The following is a 25,317-nucleotide window of genomic DNA, read 5'->3' as shown; positions in this document are numbered from 1 at the left end:
CAGTGATTTTGGCCTTTTTCCTCATCTGGCCATAGTTTGAGATCACAGAGGGACTCAATAGAAAGGGCTGTTTTATGAGCACACAAGCTCCTCACACGGGACGTACCACACTCCAGCTGTGCACAGCTGCCTCTCCAGCGCGCAGAGACACTTGGGCAGGAGCCGGCTGCAGCTGCTGCTGGTGGAAGTGCTCCCATGGCCTGAGCCCTCTGCGCTCCCAAAGGAAAGACAGCAGGAAGGCAGCGTGGTGAGAGACACGAAAGACAACTCTTTGCTGGGCTGGGTCTTTGTTCTTGTGTTTTTGAACAAAGCAGAGCCCGTCCCTTGAAATGTGGGGAGCAGAGAAGTGTTTACTGGCAATGCTTAGGCTGTAGTAAAATCCAAGATGTGTTGACAGGACACTCCTAAAAAATATGCTTTTATATTTAAACATCTGTTCTCAGCTCAGGTTTTTTTGTGAATTAGATGAGTCAAGCTACAGCCCTGGGCCAAAGCCTAGCTCCATTAATTACACAGGGGCAACCTCCCTCCCTCCTCCAGCTGTGGCTTCCCCACTGCAACCTGGCCTGAAGCTGCTGTAGGATGGTTCTTCAGTCAGTGAATTGCTCCTCTGCAGCAAAGCACCCACCTTTCTCAGCCTGGAAAGGTATGTTCAGTGTGAGGCAGCACCTTGAGGAGGAGCAGAGATGAAACAGGTTTTAGGAACATTAACTCCTAACCTTCACCTTCCAACTCAGTCTCATGGACTTTTCTTCTCTGCTTCTATATGGCCTCTCTCTTGCAGTTATTTTTCTCTGGGGAACTTGTTGGAGGCAAAGCAAATTTCCTCCTCCCACTCCCTGTTTGGGTCCCCAGACAGACAACACTGGCTCTGTGCTCTTTCTCAAGTCCAGCTTTTTCCATCCACTGAATTTCACAGCACATCAGCTCAGGACATGGCACAGACCCACCAGATATAAGGTCTCTGCATCAAAGCAAATACCTGAAGAACTGTTAACATTAGAAATATATTTTTAGAAGGTTTTAGGTTAGAACTGTAGAAAAACCCAAGTTTATCTGGGTAAATGTTTGGAGAGCCAAGTGATGGATGCTGGCTCTCCTTTGAGCAAGGTACACATTGCCTTTGCTACACACAAGTTAATGTTAGAAAGGCAGATTAATATATAAACTTGTTCACTGAAGGGTAACACCAATGCAGCAATTTACGGTGGGGAAATGAAGGTTTGCCTGCTTGTTCCATAGAGACTAAATCTTGCTGTTCTCTTCTCAGAGCATGGCAAAAGCTGCCTAAGCTAGTTCGAAATCTAAACAACCTTCTGATGGACATTCACTGAACTTCTTCTAACAAATCCACAGTGAAAATCTGTACTAAGATCTCCAGGCTCTCACCAAACATGCCATGGTGTCCTCATGGTGCAAGGCAGGAATGTCCAGGTCCTGGCAGTGGTCAGCCAGCATCTGTGCCACAGTGGAAGACAGCCAGGAAGAGGCAGCATCTCCCCATGCTACATTCCAGGGAAGAGGACACCCTGTGAAGGATGCCTGGGAAGCATGGAAGAAATCATCACCCTTTCAGTCAGCAGGCAAGAGGGAGAGATCCATTCTGACATTATGTATGTTAACTCTGAATTTTAATCCTTTTTGTGGTTAATACAGGTGACCACCAAAAAACCCTCATAGTTTTCCTGAACTGTTATGATAAGGGACTGCATCTATCTCTGTTGAAGACTTGCTGAAAACACAGCAAGTATTAGGAAAGAAAACTAAATCTAAACACATGTGCTGAGACATTTATTGTTATAAGATCAGCTCCTTCAGTGAACTAACCACAAATATCTTAGAAAATTTCTGGTGGGAACAAAAACCTGGAAAAACCCAGCTCCCCAGGTTTTGTTTGGTTATTGTATGGGAGGGAGCCTTATTTTTCTCAGCAAGGAAACTACTTGTGTTTGGCTTTCTGGTGCTCCCATCATAACTCCTGGTAGTGCTGCAGCTGTCCACCACACCTCACCAGGGTGAACAGCAACACAGCCCAGCACAAACACCCCTCCCAAATGCTCATGCTGGGACCTTCTCAGGGTTTTTTCCCTGCCAAGGGAACATGTCTGTGGTATATTCTTCCAACTTCCCCATCCCTGCCTTGCACCAACGCTGCCAAGTGCAAGGGCCAGGTTGGGCTGGGCTGGTCCCTGCACTGGCTATGGCCATGATCTGTCCTGTGGCCAGAGGGTTGGTTGCTCCAGAAGTTGAAGACAAGAGAGCAAAGACCTGAGGAAGCAAAAAGCTCAGGCTCTGCATCATAGAAGAACAACAATTCCTTGGCTTTAACAAAGAATAAGTCTGAACTAGGTGGTTTGACCCTTTGAGATTACAGTGAGGTATAGGATAGGGTCTGTGAGATCATCCCGCAGCAACCATGGACTGGGAAGAAGACAGGGAACAAAAAATGTCGCTGGATATGGCTGCAATTTTTCACAGGCCCTTTCTCTTCACAGATGAATGTCTGTCAGGAGAGAGGAGTGACAGTCCTGCCTGTTAGTCTGGGGATAGAATGAGACATGGCATGGAGGAGGAAGAGTCAGGTATGAGTTAACAGTATGGTTTAGTCTCATACTTGGGGAGTGAGCAATCTGAAAATCAGATGGGAAAGTCACATTTTGTCCAGGCAATTGCATGTCTCAACTCCACTTTGGCCTTTGCTCATAAAAGTCCAATCAAATTCTACAGCAGGATAAATAAGTGCTAGTGGCTTCAATGGATAATGGTAATCTTTAAAATAATCCCACATTTCTCAAATAAATGTGATGGTTTAGAAAGACTCAGATGTTAATATGTACAAGTACAAATGTGTGTGTATATGCATGTATGCATTTATCTCTCTATAATTAAATCTTTTATTAGAAGGCATGATTGAAGAGTGCTAACAGCAGGCATCCATAGCATACATCCTTTTCTTTCTCAAAGCAGAGGCTGAGAGTGGCAGCACAGCAGGAGTCAGAAGAGGCCATCTACCATGTAACTCCAGCATCCACGTCCAGAAGAGCTCCTGGGCTCCCAGAGGATTTGGGAGAGGATTTGAGCACACTGTGCTTTTGATGTGAAGGATTCTGGCTCCTTGCTGGTCTGGCTGGGTGCCATGCAAAATTGATCCACATGCCATATTTGCCACTAGTACTACACATTTCCACCATTGCTCTTGAAGATCAGCCAAGATACTATCCACTGGCCCCGCTGGGAAACGGTCTTAAACGGCACCAGGCCATCATAAAAAGGAATTTGCCAAATTTCATTGATTTTTCTGAGGAGTCATGTGCTTATCAGTCATTTAGCTTTTGGGAAATTCTGTCCTTAATCCTCAGCAGTCCTTCAGGGGCAGGGAAATATCACTGAATGGCCTCAGAGTCCTTCAGTGTCACTGCTAAACCACAGCAGCATTTGAGATCACTGCTGCTCAAATCCTGTCCTGGCTCCAGCAGTGATCTGCTCCAAAACACAAGGCATTTGGCTCATTTTGACAGCTGGTTCATGGAGCCAGGACTGCTTCCAAGTGAATCTGGGGAACTGTCCTGGAATGAACTGTTTCCATCCAGGCAGCCAGGAAACTTTCCAGGAGGCTCCACTCCTTCAGAGACAGCCTGCAGGGATGGAGGAGGAGGAATTTGCTCACTTCTTGTTGAGAAGATTTTTTTGTCTCTGATGCTTGCAGAGCCTGTTCCCTTGGGACATTTTGTTTTGGGCTATTTAATCCCATATTCAGCTCCACCATCTCCTTCTCAGCAACCAAGCCTCATAATTTCTCCTTCCTCCAAAACCTGCCTCAGAGCCAAAACAACTTTGTGACTGGCCTGGCTTTGGACCCAGGGCTCTGCATGTGACATCACTCCCCCCCCCCCCCCCCCCCCCGATAATCTGCTCTTCCAACAGAATATCCTTCTCAGTCACAGTTTTTGTGGGAAGGGACCTATAAAGGTCATCTAGTTCAACCCACTGCCATTCCACTATACCCAGTCTCTCAGAGCCCCATCCATCTGACCTTGAATGTTTCCATGGATGGGGCATCTGCTACCTCTCTGGGAAACCTGTGCCAGTGTTTCACCACCCTCATCATAAAAAATATCTTCCTTACATCTAGTCTAAATCTGCCCTCTTTTAGTTTAAAACCTTACTCCTTGTCCTACCAGTACACGCTCTGGTAAAAAGTCCGTCCCCATCTTTCTTATAAGCCTCCATTGCTATGAGCTCATCTTTCTGGCAATGATCTGACCACTCGTTGCCTTCTGTCCTTCAGCCCCTCCACTGCAAACTCTTGGGCTCTAGCTCAGTGGTTTAGGAAGAACCAGCAGAATGAACGACTGGTAGATGCAATCATTGCAGTCAGTGCCGAGGAGCAGCAAGAGGAATTACACCTCTCTGGCTCTGGCCTTTATCAGCCTCTGGTTTGGAAGGAAGGGAGGCAGAACGGGCTGGACACCAAGCAGCCACTGTACTCCCCTGCCCTCCGTCCCTGGAGGGAATGACAGCCTTGTCTTTAATATCTTTAATCTTCTACAGTCGAACAATGTGCAAATATGGCTGGAAGCAAAGAGCAGCAGAGGATGGCTGGGGGATCAGTTCCACAGGCTTGACAGGCTGTCGGGAAGCAGAGTGATTCCGTCTGAGGGCATGGGCGAAGGGGGTGCCCGCCTGGCCCACCTTTGCCCGGGGGCTTCCCTGTAACTCCAGGAACACGGCCGGAACCGCACTCAGCGCCGCAAACCTGCCCCACGGGGCATCCCCCGGGCTGGGCTGCTCTCCGAAGGTCTGCAAGACCCGGCTGCGAGAGCTGTGCTGAAGTGTAGTAGCCCAGCAGTGTTGCTCCTGCTGCATGGTTCCCGAAGGTGACAATTTCCTGCCCCCAGCTCTGGGAGATGTATGTAAGGATTTGGTGCTTGTGAGGCCCGAGCTAACGGGCTGGGCTGGAAAGTTTTGGAAGGCACAGGGGAGCGCGGCAGCCTGCCCAAAACCGCGATCAGAGACGGCCGCGCACCCCTCCCCTGCGCCGCCGGCTCCCTCCCCCGGCCCTGGGGCGCTCCGGGGTGGGATTCTCCCCCCGCAAGGCTCCCGCCCCGGCCGGGAGAGGCGGCGGCCCGGAGCGCTGCCCGCCGGCTCCGGCCATGGGCAGCGGCAGCAGCCGGCGGCGGGGGCCCGCGGGCAGAGCGGGGCACAGCCGGGAGCTGCCGGGGACCGCGCCGGCCGACGGCGAGGGGGCGGCGGCAGCGCCCGGCCCCGGCCGCCCAGCAGCGGCCGCCGGCGGCAGCGCCGAGCCCCGGGCCGGCGGCAGCAGCGTGGAGGCGGAGGGAGGCGGCGGGGCCCCGCTCCAGCAGGCGGTAAGTGCCCGCCCGGCCCCGAACGGAACCCCCGACCCTCCCAGCGGTGGCCCTGGGCCCCCCCAGCCCAGCCCAGCCCAGCCCAGCCCAGCCCAGCCCCGGTGTCCCCGCCGCCCTCGGCGCCCTGCCGTAGCCGGCGCCACCCGCCGCGGCCGTGCCTTCCTCCGAACATCAACGGCGGTAAATTCTTTTGATCTTCGCTGCGAGCCAGGCTCGATGCTCTCTTTGCGTTTTCTCTTTGCTGCTCTCTTTGCGTTTTCAGTCTCCGATGCAAGGAAAACACGGTCCCGAGAGGGGCCGCCCCGTTCTTCGGTCTCCCGGTGCTACTGAAAGTTTCTTTTCCTGGCTTGTGGAAATAGCTCGACTTTATGAAGTTCGGCTCCTGCGTTTTCCTGGGTCAGGCTTGTATACAGAAGTTTTAAAATGTGAACATAAAGCTGTCCTTTAATGTTTACTAATCCGCTGTAACTGCAGTCTGGCTCTTCCTAAAGACACATTTCAGTCTCTAACAAATAACAGATTTGCTTCCGAGGGAGTTGAGATTTATCTTTTGGGCTTTTTTTCCAATCCAAGAATAACAGCAGCATATATATCAGCTGGTGATGAGGCTAAAAATCACCAACATCTTTCATCTTAGCTTGGCTTTGGAAGCTGTGTGTCTTTTGTTAGATAAACAGTGCTCTCCACAGATACAGAAAAGTTGTCAGAATAAAGTAATAAATTCAAAAATTGAAAGAAATATTTAGGACCCAGGAACATTTTGCCTTGCATGCCTCGGTTTTGCTCTTTAGAAGAGTATCATTTCCGTCACTGAACTGCATGCACATCTGTGGGTTAAGGATTACTTTAATACAAACTAAATTTTCCATTAGGAAACTTGGCAGGGTTCCATATAAGAACCTTTTATTTAGACAGGTTTTAAAGAAAAACCTCAAAGTAAGGTTTTGAAATTGAAGAAAAAAAAAATAGAAATCTTGTACTGACATTTTTTCCTTGCTCTTTAAGCTCCATGGCCTCCTACAGAAGAATGGAGCTCACTCCAGCATTATTTTCTCCTCTGAGGGACTCTCATTTATGAGCAATCCTCCTGACTTCTCCCATTTATCTTTACTTATGGCAATAGATGCTGCTGATACTAATTTTCCCTCCTTTTCCAGATGTGAATATCATGGCTGGATCTTTAATAATTCTATAAGCTGTGAGTTTTCCTATGCATAAGTATCTTAGCCCTATTCTGAAGTGATGTATATTCTGAGTTATATCAGAAAGGGAATGGAGCTGCTCTCATCTTTCTCTTCTAATTCCCCTAGAGACAGTTCACTATGGCAGTAGATACCAGTGAGCTAATGACAAGGAGCAAACTGTAGAGGCTGAGAAATTTAAGATGTGGCCCTTGGGGGTGTGTGGGGGTCACTATGCCCCACGCCCTGTTCCAGACTTCCATCTCTGGCAGAAATGGTGGTGAGGAACCTGTAGCATCACCTCAGCCACCTCAGGTTGTGGTGCAGACCCAGGGTGGGAATGCTGTCAAGCTTTGCAGCACAGAGATGTCTATGAGGGTCCTCAAAGCTAGACTGGAGCAGGTATGTGGGGCCTTGGCCATCCAGTGAGGCCAAGTGTGTGCAGCACACAGCAGTGGGGTAGCAGTGATGCTGAGCATCTTGTGTATCTCCTCATCCAGCTGTTGCTGCTGCCTCTTTTTTGGGAGGAAGTTCACAGCTCTGGTTGCAGCCAGACAAAGACAGCAAAAAACTACCAGTGTTTTTCAAAGATACAAAAGATGTACAAGAGAAGTCTCAGGTAGTTTCAGGGCAAACTTGAAGCTTTTCTTGGTAGCACTTTATTTTCCTGAACCTGAGATGGCAGAGACAGCAGTCATGGGTTTACTATTCTGACTCCTTGAGGCCTAAAAAGTCACTAGCCTGTGAAAAGGAGAGAGGAAACTGCAGCACGAGGTTTTGGTTGTTTACTGTGCAATTTAGTCTTTTAGGTTGCTCTGAAAACTGCAGTCCCACCCTTCCCAGGAGGCTGGGGGAGGAGCTTTCTGGAAAGGGATGTCAACCTCATTGCATCGCTAGTAGTTTTGAGGGCAATTTCTCTCAGTCTTGCCAGCTTTTCAAGTCATTTGTAGTTTTCTCTTGTGGTAGGAACTTGCTTGCTTTGCCCTATTCAGTTGTCCAGATTGAAGGATAAGCAAAGAAATTCGAGAAGAAAGGATGAGTTATTTCAACAGAGTTAGTGGGGGAAAGGTGAGGCAGGAAGAGGAAAGGCAACAAGGAGGTATCACAGTAGGAAAGTCTGATGAGAAATAGCCCCTGGAGGAGCAGATTCTGGCCAGTGGGAAAGACCTGTGACACCAGTCAGAGCAGAATTGCCAGCAGGACTCATGGTTCTGCTGTCACAGCTGGGTTTCTCCTGGGCATGATGTGCATCAGTGTTGTGTTTCACAGCTGAACCCTGGCACCATTTGCCATCCAGCAGCAAGCTAACAGCACTGATGGGCAGTCAGGGCAAGTGACAAGGACTGGTGGAGAGGCTGCAGCTGCCTTTAAAGGCTTGAGCCACCTCTATTATATCAAATAGTGCTTGGGAGCAAGAAGGGTGAAACCATATCACAGCAGCAGGCTGGGAACCAAATCCTGATGGGAAACCTGCCCATGCCTCAGAGCAGACCCCAACACCTCTTGTCAGCATCAAACACCCGTTTTCAGCTTTGCTCTCAATTCCGGATGGTTGTACATGCTTCTCCTTGTTTCTTTGCTCAGGACAGAAAAATATAGTTGAGGTTTTGTAGGTGCTGCTGCAGCACAGAGCAGGGGTGGCAGCTCTTGGTGGGAGCCAGGGCAGAGGCTGTGGCCTCAGGCATTTCCCCATTAGTTTCCTGAAATGGAGGGATAATACAGACATGTTAGGGTTTTGGTTTTAACAGCTTTTTCCATGGCATCATCACTCCTCCTGACTGGAGACGAGATGTGATTTCATCAAGCAAATCACCCCAGCTGCAGCACAGGAGCAACACAGGTAGAGGGTATATTCACCAACTTCTACAGGGAAATCATATAAGTTTTAAACACCTGTGTTCAAAGCTTTCCCTTTTTTTTTTTCAGCCAGATGTTTTTTCTGCAGACTGACGTGGCACAGCGTCACCTCGTGGCTGGCTGGTCCCAGCTGCAAACACAAAAGGGTCCTGAAGGGACATGAAATGCCATGCCCCATTAGTATCTTACAGGAACTCGTGTTTATTTTTCTACTCTTGTTAAAATGTGCTTCCCTCAAACAGAAATTTGATCGTTCTAATTCCACATTGTTAGCAGTTTATTTCAGCATTTTCTTCCTGGTTGTGTTAATAGTCAAAAATGCCCTCAAATCAAGACATTGTGTTACGTTACATTCCATAAGGGAGCATGGGACCTTCAGAAAATGTCATCTCGAGCTGGATATCTGGGACTCTTTGAACTTCCCAAAGATTATTTCAGATTCTGCAGTTAATGTCCAGTTGTAGATCTGGCGGTTGCTGAGTTAAAGGTCCTCCCTCTGTCTCCCATTATATTTCTTGTCATGTTCAAAGCACCTGAAACTTCACCAGAGTCCAGAGCAGCAGGCTGTGCTGTCCCCTCAGCCAGCATCACTCTCCCAGCACAGCTGTGTTGCACCTGGAGTTGGAAAACTGCTGACTAGGTATTATCCACAATTCCCCCCTCCCTTAACTTGGCAGAGCATGGGTTGCTTTTGACCTGGAAACTATTTGTGATCTAAAAAGTAAGCCCAGGGCATGTACAGAATAGCTGAGATAGCTGGTGTTTCAGTAGGGAGGAGAGGAAAAGCGTGGGAACTCCTTGTCTCCCTGCCCACTTCCTGTCCACCGCCTGCTCCCAATTCCTTCGCTGGCCAGAGGATGTTGCTGCAGATCAAAGCAAAGCTGGAAGTGCTTTGCCTGGGGTGCAGAGCTGGGGCCATGTGTCACATTCGGTACCTACTGGCACACTGGGTAAGCCATTTTTTTTTTTTTTTTTGCCAGCGGTAAGTGTGTGCGGGTTGGAGAGGCTGATTGCAGCAGTGCTGACTGTCTCAGCCCGCAGTCCTGTGCTGCCGTCGCTGGAGGGTGCTGCCCTGCTGCGGCAGCGGCTCAGCCCTCCGCGCTCGCTGCAGACTGCACCTGCAGGGCGCTCCAGCTGATGCCCTCCCTCCCTGCCGCGGCAGCGGGTTGGCATTTCCGCTCAGACTGGTCCGCTCGTCCTCTTCATGGAGGTTTGTGAAGAGGGATTTGGGAGGAGAAGAGGCAGGGAAAGAGGCACTGGCATACATTTTTCAGAAACGCTGCACCGCATCCAGAGGACCAGCACTGGCAGAGATCACACTGCTCCCGTGTCGATGCTTTACGTGGCTTGGACGTGAGCTGCACCTGAGCTGCACTCAGGGTCCGTATCTCTACTGCATCTCAGGGCTGTATCCGTACTGGTAAACTGTACCATAGCAGATGCCTGGCACTGGACCGTGGTGGTCTGCCCCACTGAGCTGGCATGATTTTTGGTCAGCACCAGCTTGTAGTCTCCCAAATAATGCCTGGGCATGGCTTAGGGATCAGCACAGGGACCAACTCAAAGAAAGCTTGAATTTGGCCTCCCAGGTTTGGAGACAATATTAGTAGTCAAGACTGTAGCTGGCTGGTTTCAGTGCAGCTTGGAAGCAGCTCTAGAGCCTCCAAAGGTACACAGCTCCAGATCACCCTGTGGAAAGCTCCAGGAAAGGGTGTTCTCACCCAGCTTAGTCACAGCTGCTGGAGTTGACAGAGAAAGTATGGGGTTAAGGGCTGGCAGGGCCATGAGGAACACTTGGACTGGACTGGGGAAGTGGGAAGCTGCACCCCAGGAGTGCTGGTTTATGCACACAGCAGAGAGAAGTAGCTCTTGCTTCCAGCTCTCAGCTTTGCCTTGCTCCCAGGAGTTGCTGCCCTAAAGGATGGCTGAACTGTGTGTGCAATGACTGTCAAAGCATTCCACCCCACATGTCATGACATTAAATTAAATGTGGATACATGCTGCGAGCTTAATATCCAAGCCTTTAAACTTGGAGGAGGGAGTGATATGGGGCTTTGTGGCACAGCAGACCTCAGCACAAGCTGTCTGTGCTGAGAATGGGGTGGAAAACAAGGAGATACACCATGGTCTGGATGAGTAATAAAAAGATGACTGCAAGCTGCAGAAAGGAGAAGCTGACTTCATTTATCTCTTACCAGGACACAGGCCAACCAGGCCAGCAATTACTTATTTAGCTGTAGGATAGGAACCCATAATATTAAAGTGTCCTGACATGCACATCATCCTAACCCACATAAAGGGCTAATACTAATTATCTGCTGAACTTGCAACATACCCATTACAGCAATCCCGAGCCGGCTGGGTGGGGTCAGTTTTTATTGTGTCTCTCAGCCCAGGGCAGCCGGTGCTCCACTCCCTGCCTGCTGCCCGGCACACGGTGTCACCCGGGCACCGCCGAGCCTGGTGTCCTGTGCCCGCAGGAACTGGGAGCAGCTCCCAAACCACGGAGACTCTCATGGCAGGGAAAAGGCAGAGGGTGGAGGTGCCTTTTGTTTTCACTTGCCACCATTTTTGATTCAGGCACTGGATGAAATGTTGGTAGAAATCTACCTGTGCCAGTTCCAAATTCTCTTGGGAAATAAGTTTTGCTGCTGACAGATCCCTTGGAAAAGGTGGGAACAGGTTTTGCACAGAGAAGCAGATTTTGCTAACCAGAGCTGCACTGTCCTGATGACGAATTAATTCTGTCTTCCACCCACACAACACGTACAGCTCGTAATATGGAGGAGTCAGCCACAAGGGAAGAAAAAAGAGACAATCTACTGTACAATCCAAACCCCTCCCTAAAATTATCCAAACCTATCCTTTGCACAGGAGTATTGGAAGCTGGATTCTCACTGTGGGAAGAACATCATCAAAGCACTCCTAAAGAACTGTATTTCCCTTGGTGCTGAGGATGAATAATGTTCCTCACCTGGCAGAAGGAAACTCGGTCCACAACAGTAGTCAGTCCAGTGGATGATGGATGAGGAGCTACACTGTGGGATGCAATCCCGGAAGAAGTCAGCCATCATCTCCTGGCGCTGCTTCTTGCTCTTGTTGCGTGTGGGAGACTGCCAAGAAACAATCATAAATAACCAGGAGAGAACTGTCTTACCTCACTGTCAGCTTTCTCACATACCTTTGTCTCTGCTTGGACCCAGAAGCTCTTTCTAGAGTAGTTCAGCCTCTTCCAGAGAAAACAAAGAGCAGGGACTCTTCTGAAAGGATGTGGAATGCCTTTTGACAGGAATTACACTAAAACGCTATGAAAGACTAGCAACATCTTTTGTCATTTTAAGCAGGCAGGTAGGATGTGAAATACAGTGGATAACAGACACCTTTCCTGGCTCCTGAAATGGAAGCTGCTAAGGGCTCACCTGAAGAGATGTTCACCCAGAGCCATGAGAGCGGTGTCCTTGCTGCAACTCTCCTCAGCTGCTGAAGCCTGGGAGCCAAAGGTGACCACATCAGCACAAAGCACTTGCAAGAGGCAAGGAAGAACTAAGCAGTTTGCTGCCAGGCAAACTCTGTCTGCCTCACAGTGTCTGAGACCACGGTGTTTAAACCTCCAACTCCTGTCCATCCCCCTTGAGAAGTCGCTGAGGAAGGAGTGTAGGGAAAATACCTCCTTGCAAATTAAAATCAGGTGCCATGCAATACCTGCAGACACCTAGGTGGATATTTCTACCCAGTGGATGGCACATACAAGCGTGACCAATACCAAGAAATTTAAATTGGCTCAAAACTCTGTGTGAAGCCATCACTGTTGTACCAGCAGTGCCTGTAGTGGGGCATTGCCCCTTCATAGCTCCCCCAGTTTCCAGCAGCAGTTCCATGCATGACCTTGTGGCAGCAGAGGTTTGAGCTATTCCAGGAGCATATACATGATCTTACTGAGGAATCGCTTGATCCCATCCAGCCCTGCAGAAACACAGCAGAGGAACTGGCAATATCTCTGTATTGCAAGCTTTTCCACACCTCTCCCTGGTTCCTTTGTTTCCTGTTGAGGGTTAGGTTCCTTTCGTTTTGTTGCTTTTTAGTTAGGGAATTTTTTTCCCATAAGTTGCTAGGAAAAACAAAAGAAGTGGCCAAGCTCAGGGGAGGGGGGCATGTGGTTGCACTTCTCTTATCTGGCAGTTTCTCTCCGAGGGACAGAGATACACATTTGGGCAGGTAAAGGACGGAGCTGGGGCAGCTGCTGGCTCGCTCTCGGCTTCGGAGGAGTATGGTCAGAGCTGCTGCTCGGGGAAGGGAATTCACTGCTGCCAACAGAGCTCATCCCAGAGCTGCTCCTTCTGCTTGTGAGAGCAGCCACTGGACTGAGACCTTATTAACACCCACCTCACTAATAAAAGGGACCTGTCCCGATCTCCTCGGGTGCCCGGGATCCTGAGCTCGCCTCTCCCTGCCCTGCTCAGAGCCGGGCCGCCAGTGTCCCATCCCCGCTGCTTCTTGGGCACTGCTCCAAGCTTTCACTGCACTGTAGCCACGCAACCTCTGCCTGCTGAGACTTCCGGCTGTTCCAGCTCGGTGCTTCCGAGAGTTCTGCTGGGGCACCAGGATCGTTGGTGCACAGGGGGTTCTGAAGCGAAGCCTCTCCTCCGTCGCTCCCCGTCTCGGCCCAGCCGCCATTGCCCCGTGCTCCCCGCGCCACAGCGCCCCCTGCAGCCGCGGGGGAATCACCGCACCCGCCCTGCCCGCCGGGAGCCACCAGCGCCCCCGCTGGCTGCGAGCGGAACTGCACCGAAGGGAAAGGGACCCTGCCCGCGGCCGGGAGGGGTCACGGGGCCCCGGTGCTGTTTGTTGTTACTGCCAGAGCTGGTGTTTGTTTGACTTGATACACACACCAGTAAAGAATTGCTATTCCTATTCTCATGTCTTTGCCTGAGAGTCCCTTATTTTCAAAACTATAATAATTCAGAGGGAAGGGGTTTACATTTTCCATTCCAAGGGAGGCACCTGCCTTCCTTAGCAGACACCTGTCATTCTAACCAAGACACTTCCCTTTTTTCTTGTACAGAAAATATTTTCTTCTTTTCCATACTGATGGAACAGCTTTTCATTTCTGTTTTCTGGAAGGCCCTAGTTTGGTGCTACCTGTTTAACTTGTTAGTGTTGTTGTGAGATTCAGGGTAGCTTGTATCAAGGAGGCCCACCAGCTTCAGGACCGCACCTCAGAAAAGATAATGATGAGCCAAGATGCAAAGCCATGTCCCTGTCCCACTCCCTTTCCTGTGAGAATACAGTAAAAAGGTAAAAAAGATGAGAGATACATTTTTCTCAGTAGTATCTGGCTACAGAGGGTTCATTTTATTACTGGCCCAGCTGGGGACAAGCAGTCCATCCCTGCCTCCTGCTTAAATACCATTATGTTCAACTTTGATTGCTCCCCAGGTATCCCATTGAAAGCCTGTAGATTCCAGCATAGGGAAGATGGATGTTTCACCCCAGAAGGTTAATTTTTCCAGGAGCCATCTTTGTCAGGTGAAAATTGGGTTGATGTTGCAATGACTTCCTCCCTTAGCAGGTATTTTCATACTGTTACCTGCAGCTGATGGCGCAATGGGCATTCATGGAAAACTTGGAGGTTTAACAGTTCAGTGTTCAGGGGTTTTGGTTCTATAGCCAGCAGCCACCCAGCTGCCCTGAATGCTGAAACAGAACCAGCAGAACAGGGCTTGTAAAGGAGAGTCTATTGTACCTGTATTGTCTCCACAGAGGTTGTTTGGGGGTTTAAACCAGGACATGTTGCCCACTGTAGACAGAGATAAGTTTCATAGAAAGAAATAATGGTTTGGGGTGAAAGGGAGCTTTGAAGATCAGTTGGTTGCAACCCCCATCAAGGGCAAGGACATCTTCAGCTGGACAGATTGCTCAGAGCTCCATCCAGCCTGGCCTTGCACACTGCCAGGCATGGGGCAGCCACAGCTTTTCTGGGCAACCTGTTTCAGTGCCTCACAACTCTCACAGTAAGAATTTCTTCCTAAGATCTAATCTAAACCTGCCCTCTTTCAGTTTAAACTTGTCCTCATCCTGTCCCTTGTCCTATCACTACAGGTCTTGAAAACCTACTTGTCCCTTGTTACAAGACACTACAGGTCTTGTAAACAGCCCCTCTCCATCTTTCTTGCAGGCCTCCTTTAAGTACTGAAAGGTTGCAATAAGGTTTCCCCAGGGTCTTCTCTTCTCCAGGCTGACCAACCCCAACTACCTCAGCCTGTCCTCACAAGAAAGGTGCTCCACATCTCTGATCATTTTCATGGCCCCCCTCTGGACTCATTCCAACATGTCCATGTCCTTCCTGTGCTGAGGACACCAGACCTGGATGCAGCACTGCAGATGGGGTCTCACATGAGGAGAGTTGAGGGAGAGAATCACCTTTCTTGACTTTAAAGTGTTATAACTGTCTCTTATCTTCTCTCCTAGGCTTTGTCAACCAGAAGCCCACCAGGCCCAGAGAATAACAACCTCAACCATCAGTGAGTATCCCCTGCTTTTGTGGTATCTTCAGGGAGGAAAAGCAGGTGGAATAAAGGGACCTTTATGCTATTTCTGCATTCCTCACACTGTGCAAAAGAGCTGGGAATGCTGTGAAGTGGTTTATAGCCCTAAATATTTTGCCCTTTTACTTACTTGCAAATTTGAAAAAATATCAGGATCTGCTTGAAAAGATCCAGGCTCCAGCTCAAGTGTAGTATAGATGTCATGAGCAATCATAATTTAGGATGTCCATATGTCAGAGAGGCACCTTGGAGTAGTAATTAGTGCAAAGCTGTGGAGAATCGCTCCAACAAAGAGCTCAGGCCCTGATTCACCTGTGGGCTCTGCAGCATGTGAAAAAGGAGAATAACATCTCTTTGCTCCCCAGAAATCGTAAGAGAAAGCCCATAAGATGCTCCAGTGCTACACCAGTTAGAGACGTGAGTGTCCCTTGGAGACAGGGAAATGGTGGGGACCTGCTGCTCTGGGTGCCGAACAAAAGAAACCTGAAATTTTCCACAAGCCAAAGCTGCCCAGCAGAGTGAGCCTCTGAGTCTGCCTGCACCAGGAATGGGGGAAGTTTAATACGTGTTTAAAAAACCCAGGTGAAATGAACAGGCTTGAAAAACCATCTTAAAATACCACCTCCTTCCATTGAAGAATGACTCTCTTCAGCATTAAGCTCTGGCTGTCACCCAGCCCCTCTGCTCCTGCAGCACTTGAGAGGAGACTAATCTACAGATGTTGGTCATGGGCTGTGTGACCTACTAATGCCCAGCAGTGCTGGTGGATGTCAGCAGAGCCCAGGCACCTGATGCTGTCCACCCTCCTGTTCCTGCTCTCCCTCCCAGCTGGCAGGGAGCTCCCCTGGCCAGGCTGCTGCTTCCCAGAGCGCTCAGAAAACACATCTGCCCTTGGCTTTTCTGATGACAAGGCTTGTACAAGTGCTGTCACAGGGACTTTACCCTCTCCTGTGCTTTCCAGCATCCTCAGTGGGCTTTGGGCTATGATGGCAACTGAGCAGTCTCCTCCTGGAGTGCACAGCCAGCCCTGCCAGGCCCCTGTGCAGCGTCCCAGCCACAGGCCCCACTGGCCCCTCACACCCTGCAAGGCTTTCCTTCTCCCATCCTCTTTGACATGCAGAGGGAAGGTTTGAGACAACAGAAAATATTTTCTGATCAGGGATGACAGAGCAGGAGATTATTTCCATTTAGATAACATTTACTTTATACCCACTGCAGAGTCCCATAGCACAGTTCACATGGGAAGTGCCTATACTGCCTGAGATAAGCAGTTGCAATTTCTGCTGGCAAGAACTATGCAAACATTTTTTTGGAAATGGCACAGCACCCAGCAAATTTTTGAAGACATCAAATCAAATAAAATCAAATCAAGCCATGGAAGGAAAGGTTAATGTGCGTGCGTAGGTGTCTCATCCTTCACATTTCTGTGGCTTGAGTCATTCTAGGTAAATACTCACTTTACAAACAGCAAAAGTCAGCCCTGTCCTGATAGAGTTGCTGACTGAAGAAATTCCCATAAAGCAAATTAAAGGAGAAGCAAGTGTCACAGAAGGAGAAGAAGAACTAGATAGGGAGACTTAATAGCATCTGTCAAGAGAGCAGTCACGCGAGATAGAGGTGGTGTGCACCTCCTGTCCTAGAACATGCCTGTGTGACACCACATAAGCATCTAAACCATCCCCTGCTAAGTACTTTGGATGTGCTCCTGGTTGGCCTGTGTTACCTCTCATCCTTCCTTCCCCAAAATCTTTTGGGAAATGCTCTCTAGCATCTGGTAGTTCATGGGTGGATGACACAGCCCAGGCACATGGTAATGATTTTATAATTGCTGCCAAGGTTCGTGGCACTGGCAGGGTTACCAGGGCGTTGTTTTGACCCATTTTTCAGCTGCTAGGTCTTGCAGAAGGCATTTTAATGATTAACCCTGGACTTCCCCATCCTCAGCAAAATGATAAAAAACACTGGCCTAGATTCACCCCAACCTAGTTTTCAGCCACTTAACTCAGGTTTATGCTTGGGAGCTTGTCACCCATCAGGGCCATTGTCATGGGAGCCTGCAGGCAGCTCTCCCCCACACCAGGCACCTGCCTGACACCAGGGATATGGCACTGACAGCCATCCTCACTGCTGGGATCTTGCTCAAAGGTGGTTTTGCTCACTTTTGGTCTAATTTCGCCGTTTGCCTTTCCTTCTCCACATTGTATAGTTCATTGTCTTTACACTTAACAAAAAGACACACCCATGATTTCTGCTTCCCTTAAGAAACTTTTAACACCAAGATGCCTGTAGCTGAAATGGAGCACGTTTCTTGCTTTCCTCTTTTCTAAATTGCTTTGCTCTAGCCTCTTAAATCACTTTTATTGCTGCTTTCTAAACACCCTCCAAGCTGTTAATAACATTTTATCTGTGAGGCGCGCAGAAGCCTGCCCAGGAATCCTGATGGAGCTGCACTAGCCTTTTCTTTTCTGTCCTATCACACTGCAAATTCCCCTCTTGTATACTTTTCAGCTCACTCTTCTCTCAGCTTTGCTCCTTCACAGATTTCTCTCCTTCCCCAGAACATTTGGGGTTTGAAAATCTTTCCACACAAGGTACTGACCTGTAATTTTCCTGACTGGAAGGTCTAACAGCCCTCAGATGGACTCAGTTGTGTTTGAAGCCAGGCTCTGCAGCCCTGGCACGTGGTGACAACAGGAGCAAGATGCCTCCTCTGCTGCTGGAGCAGCTGGAGGAGCACGGGAACAGACCTGTGGTCCACCAGCTTTTGTCCCGTGAACATCCTGAGCTTGGGATTTCCCTGCCACAGCTTCTCCCTGATTTTTAGGATCAGCAGAAATGACTTCATCAACATGCCTTTGAGGACGTTTAGGTTGGGATGGCCTCAGGAGGTCTCTAGTCCAGTCTCCTAGCTCTAACTCCAAGCTGGATCAGCTATGAAGTCAGAGCAGAGTGCTCCAGGCTTAGTCCCATCAGGTGTTGAAAGCCTCCAAGGACAGAGCCTGTGCAACCACACAGATTGTTCCTCTGCTTGCTGTCTTCAGGGTGCAGAAGTTTCTCCTTTTATCCAGATTAAAGCTCTCATTTTTTATTTCAATTTTCCCATATTAAATGATACAGAACTTTGCCACAAATGTAGAAATAGTATGAACAGCAGCTCGCTTTTCCTTTGCTCTAGAAAGAAACCCAGCCCTCTCTTTTCCTCTCATTTCTGGGGTGTGCATAGGGAGTGGAGTCTGCTTTTGTTTTTTCAAAAGCACATCTGTGTCTCAACGAGTTTTACCTGGAGATTTTCTCCATGCAAACCAAAGCATCAAGAATAATTAACAGTGGGAAATTATGTAACTGCTAAGAGAAACAATGGCTCTTCTGTGGGCCTGCAAGCAAGCTGCCAGGAGCTCTGCCTCTTACTCATCACGTAACATAAAATTAGTTAGAGGATTGTCACAATGTGGAGTTTAAATCAATAAATTGTGTGTTTTAACTCAGATGTGTGCACTTCCTTTTCCTATTATTGCTTTGTAAATGCTGCTGTATGGTTAGAGCTCTTGGACTTGTAGCTTTCTTCTCAGGTCTTTTTTAGTGCAGTGGAAATCAGATACCCTGCAGCCCTCGGCAGGGAAATGAATAAAAGGAATAAGCAGAAGACTTGGGTTGCTAAATCCTACTTGCTGCTAGCCAAACTTGCCATCAAGGGCATAGTGCAGTGTAAGTAACTGTAGAATATCCACACTAGCCAGTGTCACCAGCTGGCCCTCAGGTGACTCCAGGAAAAGCAGCAGGCTACTTCTGACACACGGGGGGGTTGGCACAAACACGGCTTGGTCAGAGCAGCTGGGTTGGGCAGGAGCCTCTGTGGCCAGGGCAGGTCAGAGCAGAGGGAGGGTTGCACTGCACTGTGGCCACTCACTCCACAGCTGTACCTGTGGGAGGAGCACTGGGGATGCCCAAGGAAAGCAGTATTTAAGCACCTCCTCTGTAGGAGAAAGTGTCCTTAGAAAAGCATTTCAGGGTTATTTTCTTCAATTCTGATTCTACATTTACATACCTGCTTTGGGGCTGTTCCTGTGATTTTGTCTAGTAAACGGGTCCTCAGATTTTTTTTGTTAAAGGATGCTAATGGATGAATTTTATTCATCCCAGCTGCAAGAGCAATGGTTGGGATAGATCTCCTACTTAGAGGAATTCCTCCTTAGAGGAATTCAATAGGTAATACATGGTGAGTCTGGGACAGATCTGGAGCCATGCTAGTGGATATGAAAATCTCTCCTCTTTGGCAACGAACTAACTGGCACACAAACCCAAAACATTTATTTCTAATTTACTTGTTCTTCACTAGTGGATGGTCACAAAGTCTTGGTTGTCATGGCATGGCAGAGCACTTTACAGTCTGGATTTACCAGCTCAATTCTCCACTTAGCTCTGCAGCTCACCATGACCTCCATTCCAAGGAGCCTTGTGTTCCAAGCCTGATAGCCTGGCTCGCTCACCTCCCAGATCTCTACAAGGCCAAGGAGGAGAACTCACTTGTCAGTGCTGGCTCCTCTCATGAGTCCTGGAGGGCAAGGTCAAGTACACTAAAATGGTAACATGAGGTACAGTGGTCAAAGCCTGCAGAAGCCTTGTCACTGTTCTCCCTTATGCAGGTAGGGGCAGGTTTCTGTTGTACCCAACATAAACCACCTCTGATAACACAACAAACCCCATACCAGTTCCCTTTGAGTCATACATCAGTTCCCACTCATGGGAGGGCTGTGCTGATGTGGAAACAAATAAAAGCCGTAAGAGCAGCTTGAGGGAGCTGCATTCATATTTTGGTTGAAACTCAGATCCCTTACAAATACGAACAAAATAATCTCTTTTTGCATAAAATGTTAAAAATAGCATAAAGACTACAGTGTCCTTTAGCTGGGCCTCGAACCTAATTCAGAGGGTTCTGGGAGCTTGATCTGGAGCTTTGTAAGGATGGTACTGTAATGAACTCACAGACTAAACTGGTGGCAAGTGATAGCAAATGTCAGCAGGCAATGTGCCAGTGGGGTATGGGAACTAGACGTGACAGAGTATCTGTGTCTCTGCGAGCCATGTGCAGCTCCATCTTTCTATTCACAAAAAAATGAATCAAGGGTCTTCTTGTATCTTCAGAGCCTGATTCTCATATCACCAATAATTCATTCCCTTCCATGATAGGTGCCCAGAAAGCAACAAGAAGCCGTTGGGGCAGTCCACAATATTGTATGACTACTCAGAGGAGGAGCTCATGGCAAGCATCGAGCGGGAGTACTGCCGCTGAATCCAGTTCCCTGCCACCAGAATGTCAGGCATGATCCTGGAAGCCCAGCTGGGCAGAACTGCTGCTGACAACGTCTCACACAGCAAGACAGCACGGGAGAGGTGGGTGGTGGAGGGTACTGGAGCATGAGAGGCAGCATGGCTGCTTGGGAAGCACAGAGAAGAAAGTTCACCTGATCAGCTCCAAAGAGCATGACGATCCTCTCCAGCTGCTCATTTCTGATTGGTGCCACTGGAAGAGGGATCAACTTGTCTTAAGAATCAATATTTAGAAGCTCATTTCTCAATGCTGTTTATAAATGAACATGTAGTAGAATTAAGTGTCATACTAGAGGTGTTGAAATGTGGTGCTTTGAAGGAAGATCTTGCTTTGAATTTAGTAAAAAAAAAAGGCAGCAGAATCATCTGATTCAGAACGTAAGGGGATGTTGAATGAAATTCGTGTCTCTGCCACTTAAAATGTGCCATATGTACTCCTTGGACTGTGCAAGCCTCAGGTCCAGGTCTGAATTTGGCACTGTCTCTTTCAATCTGGTCCCCAGTAGGGGAGATAAGAGGAAAAGGGGATTGAGCCCACCATCTAATACATATGCAGTGTAATTCCAGAGTTCAAATCCCACCACACTGGCAAATTACCCTCCTGGGAGCCATCAGGTAACACAGGGTTTGTGTGAGCACTTTGGGGCAGGATCCCAGCATAGGTGTCCTACCTGAGGCTCCTGGGCATGGATCCATCCCGGTGATGGGAGTGAAAGCAGGAGGCACATCCCCATTTCAATCATCCTCCTTGAGAGGGACTTGCATCTCCTGTAGAGCAGCTGTTGGGGATCAGTTTTCAGAACTGCCACTCCTGACCTTTCCCTAACATTTCCTGTCCTACAAAGAAAAATCACTGCATTTTACCATTAGCTGACTGCAAAGTAAACCAGAAGGTTCTCTTTTCTAAGGAAATAGTATTTTCAGTGCTCCCAGACCGGGAAACCTGGTATTTTGGGTTTCTGCTTTTATTATGCCTGCATCTTAACGTATTATGAGTATCTGCTTATTATGAGAAGTAGAAAAATACTTTATTTCTATCCTCAACTGAAGCATAAAGGACATCAGATAAAATCTTCACTATGTGTAAATGCAAGAAAAAACTGCAGGGCACCTCTTAAGATGCTGTATTTTACGTACTTTATGATTCCTGGGACCTGTGAAACAGAAATAAATGCATCTATACTCTGAAGCCCTCAGTGAAGGCATCAAATGTTCTGAAAAAGGCTCTCTGGCTTACATGGGAAATCATGCTCTGGTACCTGCAGAGACTAAGCAGGATGCATCCCTGAGGATGGCGGGTGGGATGCCTTGAGGGGGGCACTAGATCACATCCCTGGCACAGAGACTCACACCCCAGTTGTCTTCCCTGCAGCAGCCTTCAGCAAGGCTGGACATTGTGGTCTGCCTGGGGCGCCACCAGGCAGCCCAGGGTGGGCAGTGAGCCAACCTCCCACAAAGCTGTGCATGCTTGGAGACAGGAGCTCCCAGCACACCAGCTGGGGTGGGTCAATAGGACCAGAGACAACTGGAACAGGTTGTGAATGCCCCTTCCCTGGAAGTGTTCAAAGCCAGGCTGGATAGTGCTCTGAGCAACCTGGACTAGTGGAAGATGTCCCTACCTATGGCAGGGGGGTGGGACAAGGTGATCCTGAAGGTCCTTTCCAACTCGGGCCATTCTATGATTCTGTGGTACCTTGGAGGCCCAGAAATAGCTGGAGTAGAGAGCAGATGTCCCTGCATTGTTGGGAGAAGTTGGGCCTTCTGGAGCAATGGCTCTCTAACACTCCTGGAAAAAATCCAGTTTTGAACAATAGCACTTCTTTCACAGGAAGTAATTTTTAGACCTGTAAATGTCACTGATCTGTGGCAGGAACACAGTTCCTCTGCAGTTTATCAAGAGTTCACTCACCAGATCTCCCAGAGCTTCTGTTAGTTTTCAGCAGCTCTCAAAGACCTACTGGGATGAACAGAATTTGCCTGTGGAGAGCAGAAAAAACACGGTGACCCCAGCACCACAGGGGATCACAGTACTCTGTACTCTTTTCTAATCACTATAGTGGTTTATATTGTCTTTGAACTTGGATTTCATTCTCTCAACTAAATCCTTCCTTCTGTCAAGGTCCCCTGAGCCTCTGGCGCATGAGGGGAGGTGTTTTGGTGAGTTCAGTCACAGCTCCCCCTTCGTGAGGGCAGGGCCAGTGGATTGCTGCCTTTTTGGATGGCCTCCAATGACACAGCAAACCAGACGAAAGCCACTCTGCTGTCAGACCACGCTGTGACAGGAGCAGACAGGGACAAGGGCTCTGCCTCCCCCCAGGTTGCTCTGCATGTGCCCTGCCTGCCCTTACAGAGCTTCTCTCTGAGGTGACTGGCCCAGGTAACAGCTCTACAACCCATTTGAGACTCTCCTAAAGGAAAGCCTAAGTATTCACAATTACAGAAATGGACTAATTAAAAAGAACACCTAAACTGCACATAGTGTTAGGCTGCAAAAAAAAAATCTCTCTACTGAACACATCAAAGCACTGAGCTGCTTTGTAAAATGAGCTGCTAAAATAACCAAGAGACAAGCACATTTCTGCACTTGGAACATAGGTGCAGTGGGTTTCACAGATAACCTTTTCAGCACCACCAACAGAAAAGGAGCTGCAGAAACACAGGAAGGTCCATAAAGGAGTGATGCAGGTGGGACAGTCACTGCACTAGGGAAAAGGTGCAAGAAAGAAGTTTGGGGATGTAAGGAGGGACCTCCAACTGTGGTATGGTCTGGCAGGCTTTCTCTGTGCCATAAAATGATGTGTGCTCAGTACTGAGCTCAGACCACAGCACCAGCCGGCACAGACAGCTCACAGCCATCTGTCTGATTCTCATACCATGCAGAACAGGATGGTGGTACCCAAGCAGGTTCCCAGTCTGCCCAAGAACTGATGGGGACTGTGCTCCTTCCTCTGTGTCAAACCCAGCAGCACGCCCAAAGGGGACAGTGGCAGTGGGGCTGGTGCCTAGGAAGCCACAACTACAGTTTAATTCCCTGGTGGCAGCATAGCTCTGCTTTTGGTCCATCCTTTGCTCACAGAAAATAGGACACTAGATCATTTGTAGGTAAATAATAATATGGAAGCATTAGCTGTGCCCATGACAGATTTCAAGAGAAACTTCTTGAATTAATGGGTTTTTCAAAAAAAAGGACAATCTCTGCACTACAGAGATCACTTTGCCACATCTCAGGAAGTGAATGTTGACATCCAACCAGCTGAATTATTGGAAAATTCATTTTCTTTTCATGGTATTTCTCTATAACACCATCAAACCACAACCGCTTGAAGGACAAAAAATTATTCAGCTTGCCAGTACCTCCTGCCTCTAAAACACTTTGCTGGAATTAAGCAGGGTTCTGGAGAGTCTCTTATTCATCATTTTGGAAACTACCCTCCTGTTCAATACCTGCAGCATAAGACAGGATAGCTGACAATGGCCTTTGAGCTGACACCGTTAATCTCCATTAATAAACCAGCAAAAGGCTATTATTTTTAACCAAATCACGACATTATTCATCTAACAAAGACAAATGCCACATGCTGCATTTTGCACTAGTCCAAAAGGAGCAAGAGAGCCTTGCTGAAACAGAGCCTCTGCCCCAGCAAGGGGGGCAGCAAGGGGGGCACAGACCTGGAGCTGTGCCACAGGAACCTCATGGAGCTGCCCACCACACTTGCCAGCTGCCTGGCACAGACCACATCTACAGCAGGGTTCCCCCTCACCTCACTCTGGACACAGGACATGGCAATTATTTGCACAGGGTGGATTAATCTGGGCAGTGATAACCAAGAGAAAAAAAGTCACTCTGAACTCAAGAGATGCCAGAAGACAAACCTAAGGGAGTTTCCCATCTGGGAATTCTTCCCATCTGGGGACAAACTCTCCCAGGAAAGGGTATGCTCCAGCTTCCTCAAGTTTTTTGCATGTTTTAAGATGTGCCCATTGCCTTCTGCACACATCAGCACATAAAAGTCATCAATTTCCTTCTACACCTGCAGACTAAAGGAGAAAATGAAGAAGGCTGCACTTGACAGAGGATCCCAGGACAGCCTGGACTGTGAGATGTGGCTGAGGCTTTGCAGCTTCCTCCTGGACTGTCTCATCATTTCCTCAGCCTGATAGGTTTTGAGTCATGATTTACTCTTGCTGCAGACATGGAAGCAATTTGCCTTCTTACAGCCAGAGCCTGCCTGCCTCAAGCTGCCTTGCCAGACGTGGATGGAAGGTAAACAGGCAGATGGGCTCACAGATTAAACTTCGGAACCAGCCAGATTTATCCCTGCAGATAACTCAAGCCAGCGGCAACCCTGGGGCAGGACTCAGCTCATGAGATGACAGATGAAGGATGTTGAGTACTGTTTTCACAGCTGGAAAGGGAAAGTTAGCCAGAGCGGTGGCCTCACCTGGAGGAGTACACCAAGCATGCAACCACCCTGCAGCACAGGCCACCACTGAAGCATCAGAATGGATTCACTCTTCCAGTGTCCAGACTTCAAGAGGATCAGTGCTCATTGATTTGCAAGACAGCTCAAGCTGCTGCTCAGCCCCGGTGGCTGTACAACCACACAGGGTGGTGTGTGTAACAAGCAATGCCACTCTGACTGCAAGATGAAGCATTAAGCCAATAGACATGTTTGAGCACAAATCAATTGTCCTTTAGAAAATGATTCCTTTCCATGGATATAGAATGACTTCAAGCCAGAAAGGCTTGCCCTCAACAGTCCTTGTGTCAGCAAAGGGGTAGTTGTAAAGTCTTCCTTGTATGCAGGCTGTTTTCTCTCACTGGGTGAAGCTGTTCCAGACTCCAGCCCCATTAGGATGTAGACTGAGTGCACCTCCTGGTGCACAGAACAACTCAGACCACATCTTGGGTCTAAGGAAAAGCAGAAAGGTGAGCACAGACTGTGAAATCCATTGCCATGTTTCACATAAACAAAGCCAGGGAAACAAAAATCAGCAAACAAGTATTCTTTGAGATATAACTGGATGCTCAGAAAAATC

The 25,317-nt window shown here is 48.6% G+C and overlaps 2 protein-coding genes and 1 long non-coding RNA gene across 5 annotated transcripts; 2 read left to right on the top strand and 1 right to left on the bottom strand.

The window, feature by feature from the left end:
* Positions 1–108: 108 nt before the first annotated feature.
* On the top strand, positions 109–3,624 carry LOC136287849 (uncharacterized). The gene is made up of 4 exons (XR_010720381.1): positions 109–247; positions 1,271–1,613; positions 2,496–2,582; positions 2,968–3,624. It is a non-coding gene; the product is annotated as an uncharacterized lncRNA (long non-coding RNA).
* Positions 3,625–4,950: 1,326 nt separating this feature from the next.
* Positions 4,951–21,486, top strand: CYS1 (cystin 1). The gene is made up of 3 exons (XM_066179919.1): positions 4,951–5,366; positions 14,873–14,925; positions 20,137–21,486. The coding sequence occupies exons 1-3, from the start codon at positions 5,154–5,156 to the stop codon at positions 20,237–20,239; spliced, it is 369 nt and encodes a 122-aa protein (XP_066036016.1). The 5' UTR covers positions 4,951–5,153; the 3' UTR covers positions 20,240–21,486.
* On the bottom strand, positions 6,946–13,088 carry LOC136287307 (uncharacterized). 3 transcript variants are annotated; one of them, XM_066179918.1, is made up of 5 exons: positions 12,788–13,088; positions 11,824–11,891; positions 11,586–11,664; positions 11,379–11,517; positions 6,946–8,247 (listed from the first exon to the last, which is right to left on the bottom strand). In XM_066179918.1, exons 1-5 carry the CDS (start codon positions 13,076–13,078, stop codon positions 8,240–8,242), a joined length of 585 nt encoding a protein of 194 aa, XP_066036015.1. In that variant the 5' UTR covers positions 13,079–13,088; the 3' UTR covers positions 6,946–8,239. The 3 variants fall into 3 exon arrangements, with proteins under 3 accessions (XP_066036015.1, XP_066036013.1, XP_066036014.1); XM_066179916.1 differs by lacking the exon at positions 6,946–8,247 and adding an exon at positions 8,403–10,140; XM_066179917.1 differs by lacking the exon at positions 6,946–8,247 and adding an exon at positions 8,403–9,019.
* Positions 21,487–25,317: the final 3,831 nt, after the last annotated feature.

This window comes from Chamaea fasciata, unplaced genomic scaffold (genome assembly GCF_029207755.1).
Source record: "Chamaea fasciata isolate MVZ Bird 193981 ecotype frontalis unplaced genomic scaffold, bChaFas1.0.hap1 SCAF_3, whole genome shotgun sequence".
Lineage (NCBI taxonomy): Eukaryota > Metazoa > Chordata > Aves > Passeriformes > Sylviidae > Chamaea > Chamaea fasciata.
Note: the sequence above shows the minus strand (reverse complement) of the source record. Positions and strands in the feature narration are given on the sequence as shown.